This window comes from Miniopterus schreibersii, assembly GCF_964146895.1.
Source record: "Miniopterus schreibersii genome assembly, chromosome: 8".
In the NCBI taxonomy this organism is placed as follows: Eukaryota; Metazoa; Chordata; class Mammalia; order Chiroptera; family Miniopteridae; genus Miniopterus; species Miniopterus schreibersii.
The window spans coordinates 48,888,060-48,909,394 of record NC_138109.1 but is presented as its reverse complement, the minus strand read 5'-3'; the positions used below and the strand labels follow the sequence as shown (position 1 = coordinate 48,909,394).

Here is a 21,335-nt window from a genome sequence, read left to right as displayed (position 1 = left end):
TTTAAATGTACACCATTTTAGCCCCGTTGGAAATTAGTCATAATATTTTCCTTTTAAGTAAATTTAAAATAATTATAACTAGGAAATCTGTTTATAGGTGAGTAAATTTTTAAAAAAATTTTTAATTTTAATTGTGATAAATACACATAGCATAAAATTTACTATTTTACTAATTTTAAGTGTACAGTTCAGTAGTGTAAAGTACATTCATATTACCATGCAAGCTTCAAAACTCAGTTTGCAAAACTGAAACTCGACTTCCATTCTATTTCTATCTGTGAATTTGATTATTCTTGGTATTTCATATAAATGGAATCATACAGTTTTTGCCCTTCTATGTCTGGCTTATATCACTTAGCATAATGTCTTCAAGGTTCATTTATCTTGTAACGTCATAATTTCCTTCCCTTTTAAGGCTGAATAATATTCCATTTTATACACACACACACTTACATGTGTATATGTATATGTACACCACATTTTGTTTATCCATTCAGCTCTCAGTGGACACTTAGATTGCTTCCACCTTTGGGCTCTTGTGAATACTGCTGTGAACATGGGTGTATAACTATCTATTCAAGTCCCTGTTTTTACTTCTTCTGGGTATATATCCAGAAGTAGAATTGCTGGATCATATGGTACATTCATGTTTAATTTTGGAGGAACCACCATACTGTTTTCCATAGTGGTTGTAATATTTTCACCAGTAGCGCCCAAGGGTTTTAATTTCTCTACATCCTTGCCAGTACTTGTTACTTTCTGGAATTTTTTTTTTTTTTTGGTCTTTTGAGTAGCCACCTTAATGAGTGTGAGGCAATTTAACTTTATTTTATTTTTGTCTTTTGATAGTAGCCACAGTAATGAGTGTGAGGCAGTTTAACTTTTATTAATCTTAGTATTGCCCGGCTGGACGTAGCTCAGCAGTTGAGCATCGACCTAGGATCCAGGCGATCGAGGTTCGATTCCTGGTCGGGGCACATGCCCGGGTTGCGGGCTAGGCGGCCGATCGGTGACTCTCTCATCATTGATGTTTCTCTCTCTCTCTCCCTCTCCTTTCCTCTCTCTGAAATCAATAAAGATATATTTAAAAAAAAAATCTTAGTATTGACCAAATTTAACCCTTTGCAGTCGTTTGTCTGCTCTCAGCCACCATAGCAAGGAACCGTACGAATCTTAACTCTATTCATTCATGTATCAGTTCATAATTTCTCTGAAAGCTCTTAATTCCGATCAGTATGACACCCATGTCCAAATTTAATACGACCGCAAAGGGTTAATAATATCCTTAGACTTAAAATGCAAACTTAAAAATTTAGCAGAGTTTGTATTTGCTTAAAATATATTAATTAAATAAATTTTGTTACAAAATTTCTTACATTATTTATTTAGGTCACATATTTATTAGTGTTACAAATTTTTTAGATTACTTATGTTGTCTTACTAGGTTTACTAGGTGACATAGGAGGGCAGTAGCTGTTAATATCTTTAATTGACGAGAATTTGAAGTGGATGAAAGATAGTGGGAGATAGGGTAGATGAAGTACAAGATTGTAAAGAATCTTTTATTGAGCTAAGTACTTTGGATCTGATACTGTAGACAATGAGGAAGCCATTTGGGAGATTTTAAGTAATGGTAGGGGTAGAGAAGGGAGTGAGTACTATAGAAGACCATTTTGAGAGAGATACTATAAAGTGTTAAGTAGTGACAGAATTTGTTGGATTCGATATGAGACGTGAACAATTAAGGATCTTTTATGTAGGCTTTGGCTGCTGAGTATGTAAGGATTTAAAGAGTCAGACAAGTCCGTTTCAAATCATCAGACTCTGCAAATCTATTTGACCTTTATAATTTCTATAAAGGCCAGTTTCCTTGATGTAAAGCAAATATTGTAGTTTAATAATACCTAACATGGAAAGCAGGAAGGATGAAAGGGGTAAGAGTTGTCTGGTCCAAGATTGGGAATTGATAAAACATTGGTGGGGGGTGTCAGTGAACTGGATATACTTTTAGGAACACTGGAAATTAGTAACCATTGGATCAGTCATGAGGTAGCAAAGGAAAGAAATGGGTTCTGGATGACAGAGAACAAATAAATTGGGAGAATAGGAAGCATTGACTCACCTCTCAACCTCTTTGTAACTTATTTCATCCCCTTGAATAAGAGACAAAGGTACCACCTTGATCATTGAGAGTGCAGAGAAGAAGGCAGAGCAAAGCAGAGATTGGTTTGCTTGTTAAGAAAATGTCATATTTACCTAAGGAAGTATAAAATCTGTTCGATTGAAGAAGAGGAGCTTCCTGCTGGGAGAAGTAGATTATCAGGGGGCTTTCAAGTAGCCACGGATGTGTTGGGCTGGAGTGCGTTTGCATTGGTGGTTGACAGAGGTGGAGGTCATGCCGTGCGCCCCTGGTACTTGCATTATGAGGTAGCGTACTACAGTTCAGTATTACTGTTGCATTAAGCAGCCCTCCAAAAGTATTAGTCTGAAATACTGCTAATAGCAACACTAATGTTCTGTGAAGTATCTTAAAAGTGAAAAATCTTGATAGAAAATATTCTGTGTAACTATTTCTTATACTTTGCTCATTTTAATGATCAGACTAACATTTTTGTTCTGTGTATTGTTATGTCACTAGGATGAAGAAAGTATTCCTATTATGTATAGGAATTTACCTGAATATAAGGAACTTTTAGAGTTTAAAAAGTTAAAGAAGCAGAAACTTCAGCAAATGCAAGCTGAAAGTGGATTTGTACAACATGTGGGCTTCAAGGTAAATTCTACTTAATCTTATTATTCATTTAATTTTTGAAAGTATGATAAGAGATATTTAAGGTGCTTTTGGAGCTTTAAACGCCGTAACTTCCAAGCATACAGGTAAAAGTTAGTAAATTTAGCTCTTGTCCATTTGTACAAAGCAGTGTGCCACAGTTATTAGCGAGAAGGCAAACATACAGGTTTCTAGACTTTGAGGTAAAATGTGAGATGAGAAGTTTTTATTTAGCCCTTTCTCTTTTTTACCTTCCAGCTTTGCTGAGATATAATTGACAAACAAAAGTTATATAGAAGGTATAAAAAAATCACCTCATGTAATTGCCATTTTGGGGTAGTAGTGAGAACACACAAGATATACTCTCTTAGCAAATTTTTTTTTTTTTTTTTTAAATATATCTTTATTGATTTCAGAGAGAGGAAGGGAGAGAGATAGATAGAAACATCAATGATGAGAGAGTCATTGATCGAGCCCGCAACCCGGGCATGTGCCCTGACCAGGAATCGAACCCCGATCGCCTGGATCCTAGGTCAACGTTCAACCTCTGAGCCACACCCGGCTGGGCTGTCTTAGCAAATTTTAAGTACTACAATACTTGCAAATTATTACAAACTATAACCACCACACTGTACATTAGCTCTCCAGAACTTATTTATCTTATAATTGAAAGTTTGTACCCTTTGACCAACATCTCCCCACCTTTCCTGTTTCTATCCCCCAGCCCTGTTTTACTCTCTTCTCTGAGTCTGACTTTTTTTGATTCACCTATCAGTGAGATCATACAGCATTTGTCTTTCACTGTCTGGTTTAATTCAATTTACATAATGTCCTCTAGGGCAGGATTTTCTTCTCTTTTATGGCTGAACAGTACTCCATTGTGTGTGTGTGTGTGTGTGTGTGAGAGAGAGAGAGAGAGAGAGAGAGAGAGAGAGAGAGAGAGAGAGAGAGAGAGAGAAAGAGAGACAGAGAGACAGAGGCAGGCAGGCAGGCAGGCAGACATATTCTTCATCCATGCAACCCATGGAACTATTTCTCTTCTTGTTGCTGTTCATGAATCAGAAATTTCTTTTCCCTTTCAGATTCAGTAATCTTTGCTATTTTTCCAGAGGCTAGTAGAAATAAATTTGTTCATTCCACAAAAATTTGAAATACCCATTATGTTTCAGGCACTTGGCTAAGTGCTAGAGATTCAACAGTAGACAAGACAGACTCGGTTTCTGCCCTTACTCTGTTTTCATCTCAAGGAATTTAGAGAAGTTAAATAAGTAAAATAGTTGAGTACAACTTTGGTAATTTAGACAAAAGATGAGAACTTCCTGAATTTGCTTGGTGGCTGTGGAAATACAGACTGACAGATTGAGAACACTTTAGGCATTAGAATTGATGGTACTTGATGGGATTGCAGGAGGTAATAATGAGATCATGGACTATAGACTGGCTGGTAAAGGTACACATAAGAATACTGATGTATGTTGTGACTGATATATTGAAACTTAAAACAAACTTTTCATACCTCTGGTTTTCTGGCTTGGGCATTAGCAAGACTATATTAAATTATTTCTCATCTTGACCTTTCAGTGATACTGCTTTGCTTTCAGAGATTCTCCTAATTGACAGCTCTGGTTTTTCAAGAGGAAACTTTTCACTTCTCCTAACTTTGCTGCAAGACCCAGCTATGGCTGGTTGGCCAGTCTGTCAGCCATTCTAGTTGGCCTGATGATCAAAGAAACTAGAAATGAGAATTACTTTGATTTTTAAAATAGCACAGAACATACTGAGGGCTTCCACATGCCACCACACTGAGGACGACCCAGGTTTTCCTTTTCTTCATGATGGTCATTGGTCATGAGGAGGCTTCAGGATTGGAGAGGAACTCAGTAAAATAAAAGTTCAGAGAGGATTTTGTGTTCACTTGGTAACAATAGTCTTTTAAATAGTTTGTAACATATTTAGATAGTTTCAGCTATGGTGTTAAGGGGGTGGTTCTCAATTACAGTCAATGTACACTGGTGTGAGGTTCCTTTCAAGTGAGTAATTACTCATCACACGGCCAAGTTTGTAGGTGATTTACTTAAAAATTTCAAAAATAAAACATATTAAAGTTAATTTCTTATAATGTCCCTCTTACCCACCTGTAGCTTGATCTTAAATGGATGGGATTTTAGCTAGGGCTGGAAATTATATCTCACTTTTATGTTAGACCACTGTCTAGCATGTGGGGAGAGAGCACAGGATGTCTGTGCACGTTTTCCAGCAGAAAAAAGGGTTTGAACAATATAGCTTAATGCCGCTTCTTTCTGAATGTTTGACAGTGTGATAACTGTGGCATAGAACCTATCCAGGGTGTTCGGTGGCATTGCCAGGACTGCCCCCCAGAAATGTCTTTGGATTTCTGTGACTCTTGTTCAGACTGGTAAGTGTTTTCTACATTGTAGATCCTCAATTTTGGCAAGTAAAGAGCTTCTCAGCAACTAGTGACTTTGATTTCCAGGCTACTTAGAAAATCACCACATCTATTGGATTGAACTGTCTTGTTCTAAGGTGATAAATAAATTTTCCTTAATCATTATATTCCTCAAGTAATTTTCCATTAGAGATTTTGATAGATTAATGGATTTAAACTGGTCGAGCTCTGAGGTAGTTTTGTAATATCTAGACCAAAATGCACCCACTGCCATGTAATAATGTGTTTGTGTGTGTGTGTTTGTGTTTTCTTTGCAGCCTACATGAAACAGAAATTCACAAAGAAGATCACCAGTTAGAACCTGTTTATAGGTCAGAGACATTTTTAGACAGAGACTACTGTGTGTCCCAGGGCACCAGTTATAATTACCTTGACCCAAACTACTTTCCAGCCAACAGATGACATGGGAGAAGAAAATCGTATACTAGCCTCTTCAACACACAGCAATGGTATCATTGTGAGTTATGTGCAGTTTGGAAAGGTTCTCGGCTTTCCCTGAATGACACTCACAGCATGACAGCTTCCTGAGTGTTCTCGTCCAGTCAGCTCTGCACCGTTGTGGCTCTAGATCACTGTCAGCAGCTGAACATTCCTGGTGAGCAAAGGGTTCCTCGGTCAGTCTCTCACCACCACCTTAAAGTCTCTTAGGTGGCGCTTAAATAGGTGAGATGGAAATGAGCACACATTGAAAAGTGAGTAAATTCCAAAGGTTTCAAAGAACTTGGTCATAAATACGATAACAAGAAGACAAAGTATTTATATTAAAACAGTTCAGTAGCTTTCAGTTTTGTGAAAATAGTCTTCAGCACAGAAACTGACTTCTTTAGACAAAGTTTTAACCAATGAAGGTGTTTGCTTCTAGAATATACACTTTAAAAGAACTCACTGTCCCAGTGGTGGCCCCTGACGGCCTTTAGTAAATTGGAGCTGCTTAACCATATTGATGTCTAATTTCTTTTAACCACAATGAACTGTCCTTATTACCAACACAAAGCACTACAGGAGGCAGCGGCCACATTGCTTCCTTAACCAGCTCATGGTGTGTGAATGTTATAAAATGGTCACTCAGATATATTTTTTAAATGTAATGTTATATAAGATGATCATGTGATGTGTACAAACTATGGTGAAAAGTGCCAGTGGTAGTAACTGTGTAAAGTCTCTAATTCACAACATTAATTCCTTTAAAATACACAGCCTCTGCCTCTGTATTTGGAGTTGTTGGTGCAACTCATCAAAGAAAACTGCCTAATATAAAGATCATATATATGGTAATAATTTCCCTCTTTTGTAGTCTGCACAAGATCCATAAAAGATTGTATTTTTATTACTATTTAAACAAGTGATTAAATTTAGTCTGCGCAGTGAGCAAGGGTTCACATGCATTCTTTTATACTGCTGGATTTTGTTGTGCATCATTTAAAACATTTTGTATGTTCTTATCTGTGTATACAGTATGTTCTTGAATAATGTTCATTTGTCAGGAGAACTGTGAGAAATAAACTATGTGGATACTGTCTGTTTATATTATAGAATGCTTGTTGTGACTTCCTTTGGTTAGATTTTTGATTTTTTTTTTTTACCAGTGTTAAAACCAAAAAAAAATTTTTTTAAGAGCTTGCTTTACCTATCTGTCCTTTCCAAAGAGTAAGGACTGTATTATGGAAAAGAAGGTGAATGTGAGAAGCTCTGTAAGAGATGGTGCTATTTTCACTCTGTGTGCTGAAGCACTAAACTAGGTACAAGAGAACACATACTGTGGGTAAAGAGCAAGGCAGTTGTGTTCAGGTACGAAAACTAAACTGGTGGAAAATTTTACTCATCTTTTTATTGCAAATAAGCCCCCCTCCCCATGTATTTAATTTAAATAGGTGGTGTTTGAAAATCACTGTTCCCTGGATATTTTTATTGACTATTGGAAAAGACTATAAATATTCCAAGATTAAGTATTATACTGACCCACTTTTGAGAGTCTCCTGTTTTTTCTAATTTTAAATCAGTGGAACATTATTTACCAGTCCTCTTTTAACACATTGTAGGGTACTAAAAACATACCCTGGATATTTTTAATTCAGAAAAGTAATATAATTTTAAATATAGAAATATGAGAATTTTAACATAATATATTAATTAAAGATTAGTGATGATGTTGATAAAATATATTGTATCTGAAAAGAAAGGAAATGGACTTGAGTTTAACTTCTCACCCTGGAATTATTAGTTGGGAGAAGAAGGGAGTCATTAGAATCCTGAGCATTTTGACATTGTGTTAAATGAAGATGCCAGAAGATCTATCTTCAACTTGGAGCAAGACAGTACCACTGGATGGTAACTTCTGTGTTTGTATAGAAATCCTACCAGTTAATTTTGGAGAACCGTTCAGATCCATTAAAAAAATCTCATCAAGTATGAGGTATGCTTTAGAAGAGGGCTATGAACGATACAGTTGTTATGTAAACAGAACAGACAAAATAAGTCTACTTAAATGTATTTTTCAAGGGCAAAGATTTTTGAGAATTTTGAGTAGCAAAGAGGATTATTTTCTGCTTGAGCAAATAGTCCTCATAGCTTTAAAAGGTCCTAAAGAGCAGTAGTAGTAGTGGTAATGTGGTGGTGGTGTTTTAACTTAAGGACTGCAGGAATAGGCATAGCTGTCGTTTGCAAATAGGCCTTCCATCTCCTACAAAGAAGTATTGACTATAAGAGACAACAGAGACCTACTAGTTAAAGCATTGCTTATTAAGTAGTATTCAGTAGGTCAGATGTAGTGTTTTCTGAAATAATGTGCTCAAGTTATTTGATAAGAACTGAAGGAACTTTCAATGACACCTAAAACCACTGCTTCACGGTTTAGGCAGAGGAGTTGTTTTTGATTGGTGTGATGTGCACTAATCATAATAACAAACACTAATGTCATGCTTACTATGTGCCATGCAAGCATATAGTAATGGATTTCATTCTCACAATCCTATGAGGCAGGTTCATTTATTCTGTGTTCATACGAGGAAATCTAGCCACAGAGGTTAAATGACTTCCCCAAGGTCATGTAGTTAGTGAAGTGGCAGTGCTTGGACTTAAACCTAGACAGATTGCTCCAGAGGCAGCGTCTGCCTCACTGCCCTGTTTACCTTGGTGTCAGGCCTCACTGAGGTGCTGCAGGTAGAGGTGTGCAGGGGCTGATTTTCAGTCCATTTTCTTGCTGTGGCCTGGTTCCTAGACTACACACCTGAGCACCTGTCCAGATTTATAGCACAGATTGGAGAAGCATTATCTGCAGGTGAGGGAAAAGCACTGAGATGGTTTGACACGGTGAATTAGAAAGACACACACACGCATGTAATTTACATGTTCCAACTTGGCAGCAAACCTGTTGCGCTGAGGCTTTAGACAAAGTTGGGACTAAGACTTACGTCTCCTGCCTCAGGTAGAGTTTGTTTCCCTGCATGTTTGCCGCCTCTCACTGAACCTAACAGTATGCCTTGTCCATTTTTGAACACAGCAACTTGCTGAAGTATGAGGAACATTTAAAAAAAAGAAATAGAGAAAATAGTACATCATGTGTAGTAACAATAAACATTTTGTGAAATGTCTTTGTTAGTTGTAAATATAACATGGCATGCTATATAAACTACTCTTTACTGTGGATAGCAGAGTTGGAAGGCCATGGTTCTAGGTGCACTGTTTGGGACTGGGAGTCTCCAGATAACAAGCAGCTTTTTCACAAGTTTATGGAGGCATTGTCTTTTTTAGGCTGTAAAGTATTTTTTATTTCTTTAAAAAATATATATTTTTTTATTGATTTGAGAGAGCAAGGGAGGGGGAGAGAGAGAGAGAGAGAGAGAGAGAGAAACATCAATGTGAGAGAGGAGCATCAATCGGCTGCCTCCTGCACACCCCCTCCCAGGGATGGAGCCTGCAACTTGGGCATGTGCCCTACTGGGAATTGAACCAGTGACCTTTCGGTGCATGGGATGACACCCAGCTGAACCACACCGGCCAGGGCTGTTTTTATTTCTTACCTGGATGAAAAATATGCTTCTGTTTAATGATCCCAGAAAAGTCTGCCCCCCCCCCCCCCCAATTCATGCAGCTCATTAAGTGGGGTTTTTAGTGGTGTCACATTTAGCTCCATGAAGACAGAGCCCATCCATGTCTATTTCTAGGGCCTGGTTCTTAGATTCTCAGTATTTTTTGGTAGTGTGACCAATGTTTTAGTGAGTTACATTTTTCCTCTGGGAAGGTCGGAGACACTCCCTGTGCCTGAGCGTGCCTGTGGGACCAGTGGAGGGCCTGCCTCAGTTCTCCTTGCAGGGCTCTGAGGGGACTGAAGAGTCGTGTCCTGTCTTATCTGGAGGATGTGATCACCCTGGTGGCTGAGAAGACTGGTTCTCTCTGGGAGCTCAGTCAGGCGTGTACCTTCATTCTCAGTCGTGGCTTCAGACTGACACAACAGAAGGAAGGGGCACTAGAGCGGGCCTAGTCCCAGTTGTGGAAGTGAGGCAACTAAGTAACTGTTGACAAAGAACCACCTTTCATTGAGCACTGGGAACTAGTGAATGATCTGCATGTATTCTTAAGCTGTTTAGGCCTCCCAGCACCTCTGTGAGGTTGCTCACTCTCGCTCTCCGCTGTGCAGATGAGAGAACTAAAGTTTAGAGGGTAAATGTTAGCTTTCAGTAACTGCCGTCTGCGGCACTGAGGACACAAAGCCTTGCCGTTATGGACCTTATTAGTCTAATGCAGACTAGCAATAAAAAATATGTAGCTTTAGGCAGCGATAAATGCTGTGAAGGAAAATAATGCTTGAAGAAAAGTGGTAGAAGAATGGGGACCATTCTGTCCTTTTAGATGGAGTCATGGAAAAGCACCTCAGTGACGAGTAGACTTGAACCAGAGACCTGAGTGGAGTGAGGGACAGCCCTGCAGACACTGTGGAGGAACAGGCAGGAGGACCAGTGGAGAGCTGGCCTGTCCAGGCAGTATTAAGTGGGCTGTTGTAGAGTTAGCCAGGCGAGCAGGAGGAGAGTGGTAACTGACGGGGTGAGGGAACAGGGCCAGATCAGGTGAGGCCTGGCGTGTAGACCGTTGTAAAGGCGTGTGGATCATGCCCTGATGTCTTCTACGAACACACAAGCTCTTCTACGAGGCAGAGACCTCGAAGGCCCCTTCCTGCTTTAAAAATCCTAAGACTGAAGTTGTGATGTCATTTCAAGCCATTCAGATAAGGAATGTGTTTTAGCAGCTCCAGAGAAGACTTGATTTGTACCTCTGGATACTCTTCAGGGGCAAAGTCATTTACCCCTGGTGACTTTTTTAAAGTAGTTGGCTTAGTTGGCTGCCGTGCTATCTCACTTCACTCACCCAGGCTGCCGAAGCTGTGGTGGGCATGGACTGTGTTTGCCAACATGTGGTATGTGTTTAAAGAATGTTAATCCTTACAAAGAGTCATTCTGTTTTCTGGCACAACTGATAATTTTCGTCCTGTAACTGTCTTTTTCTAATTTGCTCAAATACTCCTTGTGCTCCCCTATCGAGTGTGTGACAACTGGGGTAGTAATAAAGTACTTGACAACTGTGTGAGTGGTAGGAACATGCCCCGTTTTGTTAATAGAGGTGTAATTGTAACCAAAGAAATTTAATTTCTTCTTTAGCAAACACTGACATTTCTGTTTGAGAATGACTGCTAGAGAAAAAGGAAATAACGAAAATTACCATGTGTCATGAGTATCCTGAGAGTTCTCTCTGTAATAGCTCAGAACTGATCGATGGCCAAAATTGAAACCATATGAACATATCATAAATCTCAACTATTACCGTGTTTCTTCAAATTCTGTTTGGAATACAGCTTCAAAATGCTTTCCAGGATGATGTGAGTTACAAATAAATAGAAAACGAGTTATCCTGTGTTCCATTTACTTTATTTGTACATTATACATTTCAAGGAAAAGAACAAAGACTTTAAAAATACAGTTTTGTCCCAGAAATGATTCCTTGTCTGCATAACCATTGAAGAAGAAAAAAAATCATGCAAACTGAAACTGTGGTCTTTTTGTAGAGACCGACTAGAGGAAGATGCAGTTATTCCAGTAGAATACATAAGCAGCTCTGATTCTGGCAGCTGATAGCACAAAAGAGAACCCAAATGTCACTGGCTTGATGTGAGGAAGCAGTTTTACATTTGGGTGTGATAAGGTTTGCAAACCCCCAGAGAAGGCCCCTTATGAAACAAGTGTAGCACTGGGATCTGTTGAACATTGTGTATTGACATGCTTCTCCCACTCACATGGTTTTATTACTATTACTGTAATTCTTGTTTGGCAACAGTATTAAGGAAACAGGTAATCATTTAAAATCAAAACTGTAAGCTGACATTAGTCCAGTGAACGAAATAATAAACCTCATGCTTTTAAATTACGTTTGGTCGTTGGTATTAATGCACAATTGCCAAAACGCACCATCAGGTACATAAGATGTCAGGCCATTCCCTCCAGTTTGTTTTCGTAGCCATTATGACAGTATTCCAAGTAGCCAGTTTCATAAAAACAAATAGAAACGTGTTCTTGGTGACTAGTCTGGGTTTTGCTGTATAGGAAAAGCTATACAGTTTCACACTTTTTCTTAGCCATGTTTTTCAAATTGAACCAGATTTCTAATCGGTACTGGGCATTGTCAACCTAGTCTCTCTGGCTCTGAGCTACTAGGAGATAAGACTTGAAACAGAGAGGCTGTTACCAGAGGAGATGCCCTGCCCACCCCCCCCCATATTAAGGGCCTTCATCAGGCAACAGCGTAAGAATCTTGGGGAGAGGAAGGAAGATGTGATGGGGAAGTTAGGGACGCTAAGGAACTCCCCGTTCGACGGGAAGGGAACTGAACGGTCAGACTCGCGCCAGTCCCGAGGGCTGACGGACGCGCTGCACGGCCGTCCGGGCCCGACGGCGCTGGGGGCTGCCTGCGACGGGAAGGCGCGCTGCGGGCAGGCAGCTGTCCGAATGGGGAAGGGGCTGGGCGACACCAAGCACACCATGCACGGTTTCCACACGCCGCGCACAGGTCAGGCTGGGAAGCAAACAGCAACGTCAGGATTTGAAAGGGACACAAAAAGTTTAACCTGAAACACACTGTTATGGTATAAACCTTTTAATATTTCTGTCTCCACTCTCCTTAACGTACATGCATTTTGTCTTCAGAAAATAGAGTCAATAGCTGTGCAAAGTCGAAGAAAAACTTCCTCTGGTGTCCCCTCTGCATTTATCTATAAAAGGAAAAAAAAAAAATTAGTCTTAAGAAATGTTTGTAAATAAGACCATTTTTAATAATAAAAATGTATCTGCTTACATAACTTGCTGTACAAAATTTTATAAGACACCAAAAATGGAGCGAGCAGATCGAACACTAGGTGCCTAAATTAAAACGAGGTCCTACTACACACCTATCAGAATGGCCAAAATCCGAAACACTGATGCCACCAAACGCTGGGGAGGATGTGGAGCAGCAGGAACGCGCATGCTTTCCTGACGGGACGCTGCCAAGGGATATACAGCCATTTGGGCAGTTTCTTACACAATTAAACACGCTTACCATACGATCCAGCAACTGCACCCCCTGGTATTTACCCAAAGGAGCTGAGTACATGTCCGCAAAAAAGCTTGCACATGAATGTTTATAAGAGCTGTGTTCATAACCACCAACGCTTGGAAGCAGCCAAGATGTCCTGCATTAGTTGGACAAACATCCAGACAGAATATTTAGTGCTCAAAAGAAACGAGCTATCAAGCCATGGGAAGGTATTACTAAAGGAAAGAATCCGCAAAGGCTACATACTATACGACATTCTGGAAAAGGGAAGGCTACGGAGACAGTTAAAAGAGCAGCGGCTGTGGGGAGAGAAATGGCTTTTTGTGATTGTGGTATGTTGATGTGGGCTCATTGATTGCAACAAATGTACTGCTCTTGTGGGGGAGGTTGTGGGGGAGGTTGTGGTGTTTGGGGACAGGGATATATGAAAGCTCTGCTCATTTTTGCTGTGAACCTAAAACTGCTCTGAAAAATAAAGTCTTGAAAAACAACAGCGACAAAAACTAGGTGCCCTGTTGAGGCCAAGCATTGTGAAGGGTCATGGAAAGACTTTGCAGTTAGTTAAAGTGAGGAATAAAGCAGAGGTGGTGGGCTGTGGAGCAAAATGAGGGGGAGGCTGCAAAGGAAAAGCTGGGACCCCAACCTGCTGGTGTGTGAGGGGCACAGTCCACTTGGAGACCAACAGACCAGGGAGTGCAAGGAGCCAAGCCCAGGAGTAGGGAGGGAGCTGATTTCCTGGGCGTGAAGGCGGCACTGCCCCTTCCGCTCTCCAGATCTCATCCCATGGCAACCACTGAGGTTTGTCTCATCACACATGTAACATCCACAGAAAGTAGGGGCTTAGGGATCCACCGAAGACTCATGGGCAAAGAGGAGGGGGTAGCGAGCTTGCTTAGTGCAGCTTTAGGCTTCATCTCCAGAGGTTCTCATTGGGTAGGTTTGGGCTGGGCCTTCTAAACGGCATCTTTAACAAATTCCCCAGACGCCATTGGTGTGGGTCATCCTTGACCACACTCGGAGAAACAAGGAATAGTTTCCTTCCATTTCACAACACTCGGGATTTCCCCGATTCCAGTGGTAGCAAGAATTCTCAAAACAAAAAAACACACTTGGATATCCCAGGAAATAGATACAGCAATGTCTACAGAAGCACCGTGCTATTCGCCCCAAACTGGGAAAACTGCAGAAGTCCATTGGCAGCGGAAGGGAAGGGTAAGTGGTGGCATAAACTCCTGCCTTAAGGAGGGGGCAGGGGGGAGAGGAGGCCGCCTGAGCAACGGAAGGAGGCGGTCACAGAACTGGGGCCTGACACCCGTGGGCACTGAAGGAGAAAGAATCCAGAGGGACCCCTGGTTTCGGGCTTGAGCACCAGGTGGGTCCTCCAAAGGGGGGAGGGGCTACAGGAGAAGCAGCAAGTTTCGGGGGGAGCAGGTGAGCAGTGAAGTTTTAGACAGGTTAAGGCGCCTGAGGAAACCAGGTAGAGAGGTCCTAAACACATTGATTTAAAGTCTTAGCTCTATTTATAAAATAAAATGTATCTTTAAGTAAAAACAAAACTGTGGCATCGTCCTAGAATACTACAGTAATGAAAAAAAACACCTAGAGCTACATTCAACAAACATGGGTTAATCAGACAAAGGCGAGGGAAAGAAACAAGTCTCCAAAGCTTATGTATACTGTATGGTTCAATTTATACAAAGTTAAACAAGCAGAGCTCAGCTGTACTGCTAAGGGACCCATACACAGGTGGTACAATCATAAAGAGCAAGGAAATGGTTATCAGAAAAGTGGGATTGGGGTTACTTTTTGGGAAGAGGAAGGAAGATGTGATCAGGACACGTGGGGCAGCTCCTGTAATTCTCTATTTGACCTTTGTGGTGACTACGCGGTGTCCACTTACTCTTCAAACTGTACATATCACTCGTACGCATTCCTGTAAGTGGTATTTCTCACAATAAGGAAAAAAATTAAAATTGAAACTTAAAAATATTTGCCTGCCTACCCCCATAAAAGTGTCATCTTGATCCTTATAGGAGAACCCAAGACAGCCGCCTGCAGCCTCTCTGTCTCCCTGGCTGGAGGGCGCGTCTGGGGGACCGGCCTAGCCCCTCGCGGCCTTGCCCATTGCTCTGCCTCGCCTGCCCGTTCCTCCCCACCAGCAAACATTTCCCGGGTGTAAACAACGCATTAGGCGCTGGGCGTAACCTGGTTGCAGAGGACACAACGGGCCCGCTCTGGAGGAGCTCACAGCTCACGGGCACAGACCAGCAGTGAACAGGAATTGACAGATTCTGATGCAAGCCCAGGGCCCGGGGACAGAGGCCCCTTACGCAGCTGCCAGGGGAGCTTCCTGAAGAAAGTAACCACAGTCATCCTGTGAAGGCATGAACTTTACCTCCACTAAAGCATAAGTGCTTTTTATTTACTTAAAAAAAAAAAAAATCACTTCTGCCCTCACTTCACTGCTGCCCTTGTTTGCTAGCTGGCTCCCCCCGCCCCCCGTGGAGCCCATTTCCTGACCCACAATCTGGACTTGATTTAAGGATGTGGGATTCTTATAAAAGCCCCGCACCTTGCCCGGCCGGCGTGGCTCAGCGGTTGAGTGTTGACCTATGAACCAGGAGGTCACGGTTTGATTCCCCGTCAGGGCACATGCCCGGGTTGCGGGCTCGATCCCCAGTAGGGGGCGTGCAGGAGGCAGCCGATCAGTGACTCTCTCATCATTGATGTTTCTCTCTCTCTCTCTCTCTCTGAAATCAATAGAAATATATTTTAAAAAACAAAATGAAAAACCCGGCACCTTGGTTTCAGAAGCAAGGGCTAATAAGCACAAGCGCCTGAAGGGCGAAACTATTTGCTGAGGGCCAGGAGGCGGAAGGCTCTTAGCTGGAGCATTTCCCGCTTCTATTTCCATCCAAAACCAAACTACTCATTTTGCTTTGTGGCTTACATACGGGAGTTATTTATTTAATGAAAGAAAAGAAGCTTCTCATTGCCACTCGGCCAGAGTCACGTGCTGTGGTGGGGGCCTCGTGGAGCCCAAGGACCTGAGGAGATTTAAAGACAAAATCGAACAGGCTTTCTAGGTGGAAGAAGCAGCCTTTGACTCGAGTGAGTGGGGAATCTGTGAAGCTATCTGGGATCCTCAGTCCCAAGAGGTACAGTTCAGAGAATAAAATTCTAGAGGCAACTTAAAAAAAAGTTACAGAAAGGGCATGTGTGTGTGTGGGGAAGGTATGGAATGGATTTTTATGATTCAAAAGAGCCCAGCTGAACTGGGTGGGACCAAAGCCTTGTGTCTACACTCCAGACTTCTTCCTCGGTTCTCCGCAGGTTACCTGGACATTTCCTGAATCTCAATGTGAATTCTCCCTGCTTATCTAATTCCCACAGGCAGAATATTTTAGGAGAACAGTATGTGGCTTTTCTACTTTCATATATAACTGTAACTCTAAGGAAATGGAAAAAAACCCCCAACTTACTTAAAGTGCTTTCTAAGTTATAGGAACTATGCACACTGCTTACGTCAGCTAATTTAAACCAGCTACCCAGGTGCTAGTGTCAACATCTTAGTGCACAGATAAGAATGCTGTGCAATTAGCATATTGTTTTGTGTGAAGGGGGCTTAAAACTTGAAAACTTACAGTAAGTTTTTGCTCCATGGTCAATGCTTATAGTATTAATCTATAGCAACGCTTTTTTGCCATGAACAGGAAAAGTCAGTCTCACAATGTGCTTTTCCTCAAAAATCTCCAGTCCTGAATCAGCAAAGTCAGAATGTATGAGGTTTCAGTGTATTTAGCTGAAAACTAGGTGAGTGGATTTGCTTCTAAGAACTGGCCCTTTCTGGTCTGAGACTTGATAGAAAATCCTGCAGCTAGGGATGTCCTGGTCGGTATACAGAAAGGATTTTTCTTCAAATAGCTAAAAGCAAATGATCAGGAAATAGGATTAAGTTTCTGAGTGTCCACATGACTTCCGAGGACGAGCTGTGAGTGGTGGAGCCCGCTGCCAGGTCAGGAGAGTGGTCCCACCCCCCGCGGTGGGAATTGCACGTTTTGGCTCCCTTCTCTCTCCCTTCCCCTCTCTCCCTTCCTCTCTCTCCCTTCCTCTCTCGTTCTATGAATTTGAGACTGTAAAACAGTTGGCTGGTTCGCACGCTGCCCAGATCTAGTTGTGTTTTTCCTGGATTTTCCCACACTGCTCAAAACACTGCTTGAGTTTTAGTCTTGCTTTTCTGTACTGGCGCCTTAGGGCTTGTGGGTCAAGCCTGAGCTGTCCCAGAGTGGTTGGCAACAACTGCGTGTGCCACCTTCTTCCTCTCATCTCCCACTGGCAAAGCGCAGCCTCACCCCACGGGGATCCCTCACTGCCAGGGGAAAGCAGCGCTGGCCCAGCCCAGGCCAATGCCCTTAAAATGCAGCTCCTGGGCACCAGCAGGGCACAGTCGTTAGCTGCATTTTTCAAAAGTCTGGGTTATGTGAAGACTGCTCTTGGGCCATTTTATATGTTTAGTCAGGCCACATAGTTTTCCTTAGTCTCAGGCCATTCGTGCCTTTGCTTTAGAGAGACTGAAGGTCAGTCAAGCTTTAGCAACAACAGGAGGGGGGTTATAACCTGCACATTCGCGGCCTCCCTGTGCACAGGACGTCCCCAAGTACAAGCAGCCGTGTAGTTAGTGTCGCATGGCACTCTCTTCCTTTCTCTTCCTCCGGATCTGTCTGCAGTTTAAATCTCACGACCTGATCTTTTCACAGACATGAAAAATCCATCCTTTCTCGAAGTGACCTTCCTAAAACATACCTGATCAGTCATGCCCCTGTGTAAATGGTCCCCTCTGTTATCTGCACACTTAGTGCAAACCTCTAGGATGGGCACCCAAAAGATGAACTGTCAGAGAGATTCTGACTATTTGGATTATTACCTATTGCCAATGGAAGTCGATTCCATTATGTGTTCCTGACTTAGAAAATGACCAGAAAGCAGGACTCTGCCTTTCTGCTACATGGCCATGACTTTCAAAGGCAAGAGCCATTCTCCTTATGCCACAGCAGGACAATTTTTTTGATAGCTAATTTAAGGCTGTATTACCAAAAGAACTGAGGAGAGAGGGAGCTGCAGCCCAAGCAACCCACTGTGGTGCAGGAGGGGCAGGCAGGACGCGTCCTGGGAGGAAGCACATCGAGGGCAGTAGGGGTCCCTGCTCAGCACCCCTCAGCCCTGAAGTCTCACATTAGGTGCAAGCTTCCCAGGCACTGGGAGCAGAGCGGGAGCTGTACACACCCGGGTGCCGTCCAGTGAAGATCTGGGTGTGAGCAGTCCTGGGCCCCCTCAGTACTCAGGATAACTCATCAGTAATGAGATTAATCAGCACATCCCGTGGGTCGGGAGGACTCCCCTTCATCTCCACCAGAGCTGAATGATGTGGCGGATTATAGTTTCCAAAGGTGGCCGCAACAGCACCTCCCGCCCCACATGCTCTTCTGAATGTGGCCCTGCCATTCACCCATCAAGAGATGGAGGGTAATCCCCTTACCCTTGAACCTGGCGTTAGTGCCGTTCTTGTACCCAGAAGAATGCAGTAGAAGCCATGCTGTGTGATTCCGGGGCCGGGTCAGGAGACTTGCAGCTCCTGCCTTGCTCTCTTGGGACATTCACTCACTGGCGGCTCTCCCCTGGGGGCCACCTCAGGACCCAGGAGCAACGCTTGACAAGCACAAGCCTTTCTAGAGAGGCCACGTGTATGGCTCTGGCTGGCAGTTCCAGCTAAACAGTTGGGAGCCCGGGACCAGACACTCGAATGAGGACAGACTGGGGTGTGGAGACGGCAGCTTTCCCTGTTGTGGCCCCTGGTTGTCTGAGACAAACCAGCTGAGGCCCAGACACCAGGGAGCAGGGAGAAGCCATCCCCACTGCACTTTCCCCAAATTCCTGGTGCACAGGAGCCACAAGTATCAAATAATGGTTGTTTTAAGCCACTAAATTTTGGGTGGTTTGTTACACAGCAGAAGATAGCCAGAACAGAAGATAAGGAGACTTAAGATGAACTGATGCTTTTGAGGGGGGGGGGGAAACCTTACAGAAAAGGCAAAGGCACACTATTCCAGAGACTCAGGAGGTAAGAAGACCTCAGAAAACCATAAAAATCTTTAAATAAAAATTTTTGAATACTTAACAAGATACAGGGGTGGGCAAAAGTAGGCTTATAATTGTGCGTATGTGTGTTTATTCTTGTATTATTATTTATTTATTACTTATTTATTATGTATTATTTTCCATACAAACTGCTGTAAAACCTACTTTTGCCCACCCCTGTATTTATTGAGTACCCCCCCTCTTTATGCCAGGCACTGTGCAACACAGTTCATAGAGCTGTGAACAAGACAGACATAAAAAATTTTTTCTGCCCAGCCAGTGTGACTCAGCAGTTGAGCATCAGCCTATGATCCAGGAGATCTCGGTTCGATTCCCGGTCAGGGCACATGCCCGGGTTGTGGGCTCGATCCCCAGTAGGGGGCGTGCAGGAGGCAGCCGAGCAATGACTCTCTCATCACTGATGTTTCTATCTCTCTCTCCCTGTCTCTGAAATTAATAAAAATATATACTTAAAAAAATTATTTTCCATTGGTAGCTAAAGAAAAGTAAAGAAATAACCATAACAAAGCATGATAAATTCAAAGGTGGAGAAAGAAACAATGCTATGAGACCACACAGAAGGGACAATTACACAATTAAACAGCGCACAGACATGGTAAGCTTAAACAGTAAGAAGACACAGTAGCCATGACATAAGAGCAGAAAGTCAGGACGACTGTGCTGCTGTATTGAGAAAGTTTCAACAGCAAAGCTGAGGCAGCACCCAGGCGGGTAGAGAAGTGCCCCGGTTGATTAGTGATGTCTGCCCTGAGTGCAGGGAGGGGGAGTGGACTGGGGAGAAGTCTGTTCTGACTCAGGCAGAGGCAGAGCAAAGCTGGCTCTAGGAGAGGGGGGGAAACGGCTGCAAACTCAGGGGATCCACTGGCATCACACATGCCTCTATCCCTTGGTTTATGTTGAAAGAAGTTCTAACATTATTGTATGACATCAGCATAATAAGGGCATAAAGAATACGGCAGTGGCTGTATACATTCTGCTTTGCTTTTTAAATTCTCTTTGTTTGAAATTTCATTGCACTTTTTTTTGTGTGGCTTGCTCGTGGCCAAAAGGGCTGTCATTAGGCCGGGTGTTAGCTGATGGATTCACCATGAGCATAACTGCACCACACTGAGGCCCGAGGGAGGTGCTTGTGGAAGGCAGTCTTTTTCTGGGCTGGCCCAGAGTGTGGCTCTAATCCCTACATAATCTCACTGAGCTACTGATTTGTCCCATTTGTATCTTGAATTTCATTCACCAGCCCCACCTAGTTTGTTAAACAAAACTCCTTTAATAATCCAAGAGCCCACAGGGATAGTAAACAGCATGGTTTTGGGCTGAGTAAATCAACGGGACAGGGAGGAAGTGCTAACAATCCAGAGTATCACAGGAACAAGACACAAATTGTCACTTGGAATCCAGGGGGAGATTAAGCTGTTGCAAGAAGACTGGACTGGAGCCCAGAAGCCAGAAAGCACGAAGGGACAGAGGCGTTTCCCTTCTCTACCCAAACACAAGCCATGCTTCTCCAGCCCCCCTCTGTAGCCCAAGCTGCTGGCAAAGCCCACGGGCCACCTGCAAACAATTCTCACCTCCCTGGGCCCCACACTCTGCCCTCCCTGTCTCTCTACTGGGTGGGGAGGAAGGTTTTTGTTTGTTTTTTTAACCTCTGCAGCTGCATTGGTAGAGGACTGGCCTGGGCAGAGGCAATGGGGACAGAGCAGCCTCCTCAAGAGCTCCTCTGGGGGTCCTGAGGACTGCAGCCCACGCTGCTCTGGAGTCAGGGATGGTGCAGTTTTAAATATTTGTGAAGTGGATCATAATTGTTACCTCATCACGGACCCAGCTGCCAGCAACTCCAAAATGCAGGGGGAGCTGAAGAAATGAGCCAAATGGAACTGGAAACTTCCTTTCCCACTAACTTAGATATTTCTAAGGATTCCAGAACTCAGATGTATCTGAGAACTCAACCCTGTATCCATGTGCCCATCATTTGTGAGTGTGTAGACTTAGGTTGGACTAATGCAAGAGAAAGAGCACACGGATTTTCTGACTCTGAAAGCGGTTAAACTCTGAATTCTTTAGGGGTTTTCTCACCTCTATAAATCTTCAAAGTGGGAAAAATTCCCTTCTATCTGAATAATTTCTGTATGTGTTCCAGGCTGCACGAAGTGTGGCAATCACTAATCTTGGACAGGCCTTTGCAACTCTGAAATCTTTTTTTAAAAAATGTCTTTATTGATTTCAGAGAGAGGAAGGGAGGGAGGGAGAGAGAGAGAAACATCAATCAGGAGAGTCATTGATTGGCTGCCTCCTGCACGCCCCCTACTGGGGGTTGAGCCCCTAACCCGGGCATGTGCCCTGACTGGGAATCAAACCAACATCTCC

General features: G+C 42.9%; 2 protein-coding genes across 13 annotated transcripts in view; one reads left to right on the top strand and one right to left on the bottom strand.

Moving 5' to 3' along the window:
• The window catches only part of ZZZ3 (zinc finger ZZ-type containing 3), an 87,549-nt gene extending 80,787 nt beyond the window's left edge, over positions 1-6,762 (top strand). For all 8 annotated transcript variants that reach the window (XM_081143606.1, XM_081143609.1, XM_081143610.1 and 5 more), the window contains 3 exons: positions 2,639-2,773; positions 5,086-5,186; positions 5,495-6,762. In XM_081143606.1, coding sequence (XP_080999732.1) covers positions 2,639-2,773; positions 5,086-5,186; positions 5,495-5,639 — 381 coding nt within the window. In that variant the 3' untranslated portion in view covers positions 5,640-6,762. The remainder of the gene's footprint in view (positions 1-2,638; positions 2,774-5,085; positions 5,187-5,494) is intronic.
• Positions 6,763-11,137: 4,375 nt separating this feature from the next.
• AK5 (adenylate kinase 5) overlaps positions 11,138-21,335 on the bottom strand; it is a gene marked incomplete at its 3' end in the record, with an annotated part of 166,652 nt that continues 156,454 nt past the window's right edge. For 2 of the 5 annotated variants that reach the window (XM_081143613.1, XM_081143615.1), the window contains exons 14-15: positions 12,411-12,492; positions 11,138-12,296 (exon numbers count right to left, since the gene is read on the bottom strand). In XM_081143613.1, the coding sequence (XP_080999739.1) occupies positions 12,424-12,492 (69 nt within the window). Of the gene's footprint in view, positions 12,493-21,335 lie in introns of all 5 variants that reach the window. The other 3 variants (XM_081143614.1, XM_081143612.1, XM_081143616.1) reach the window with 3 other exon arrangements.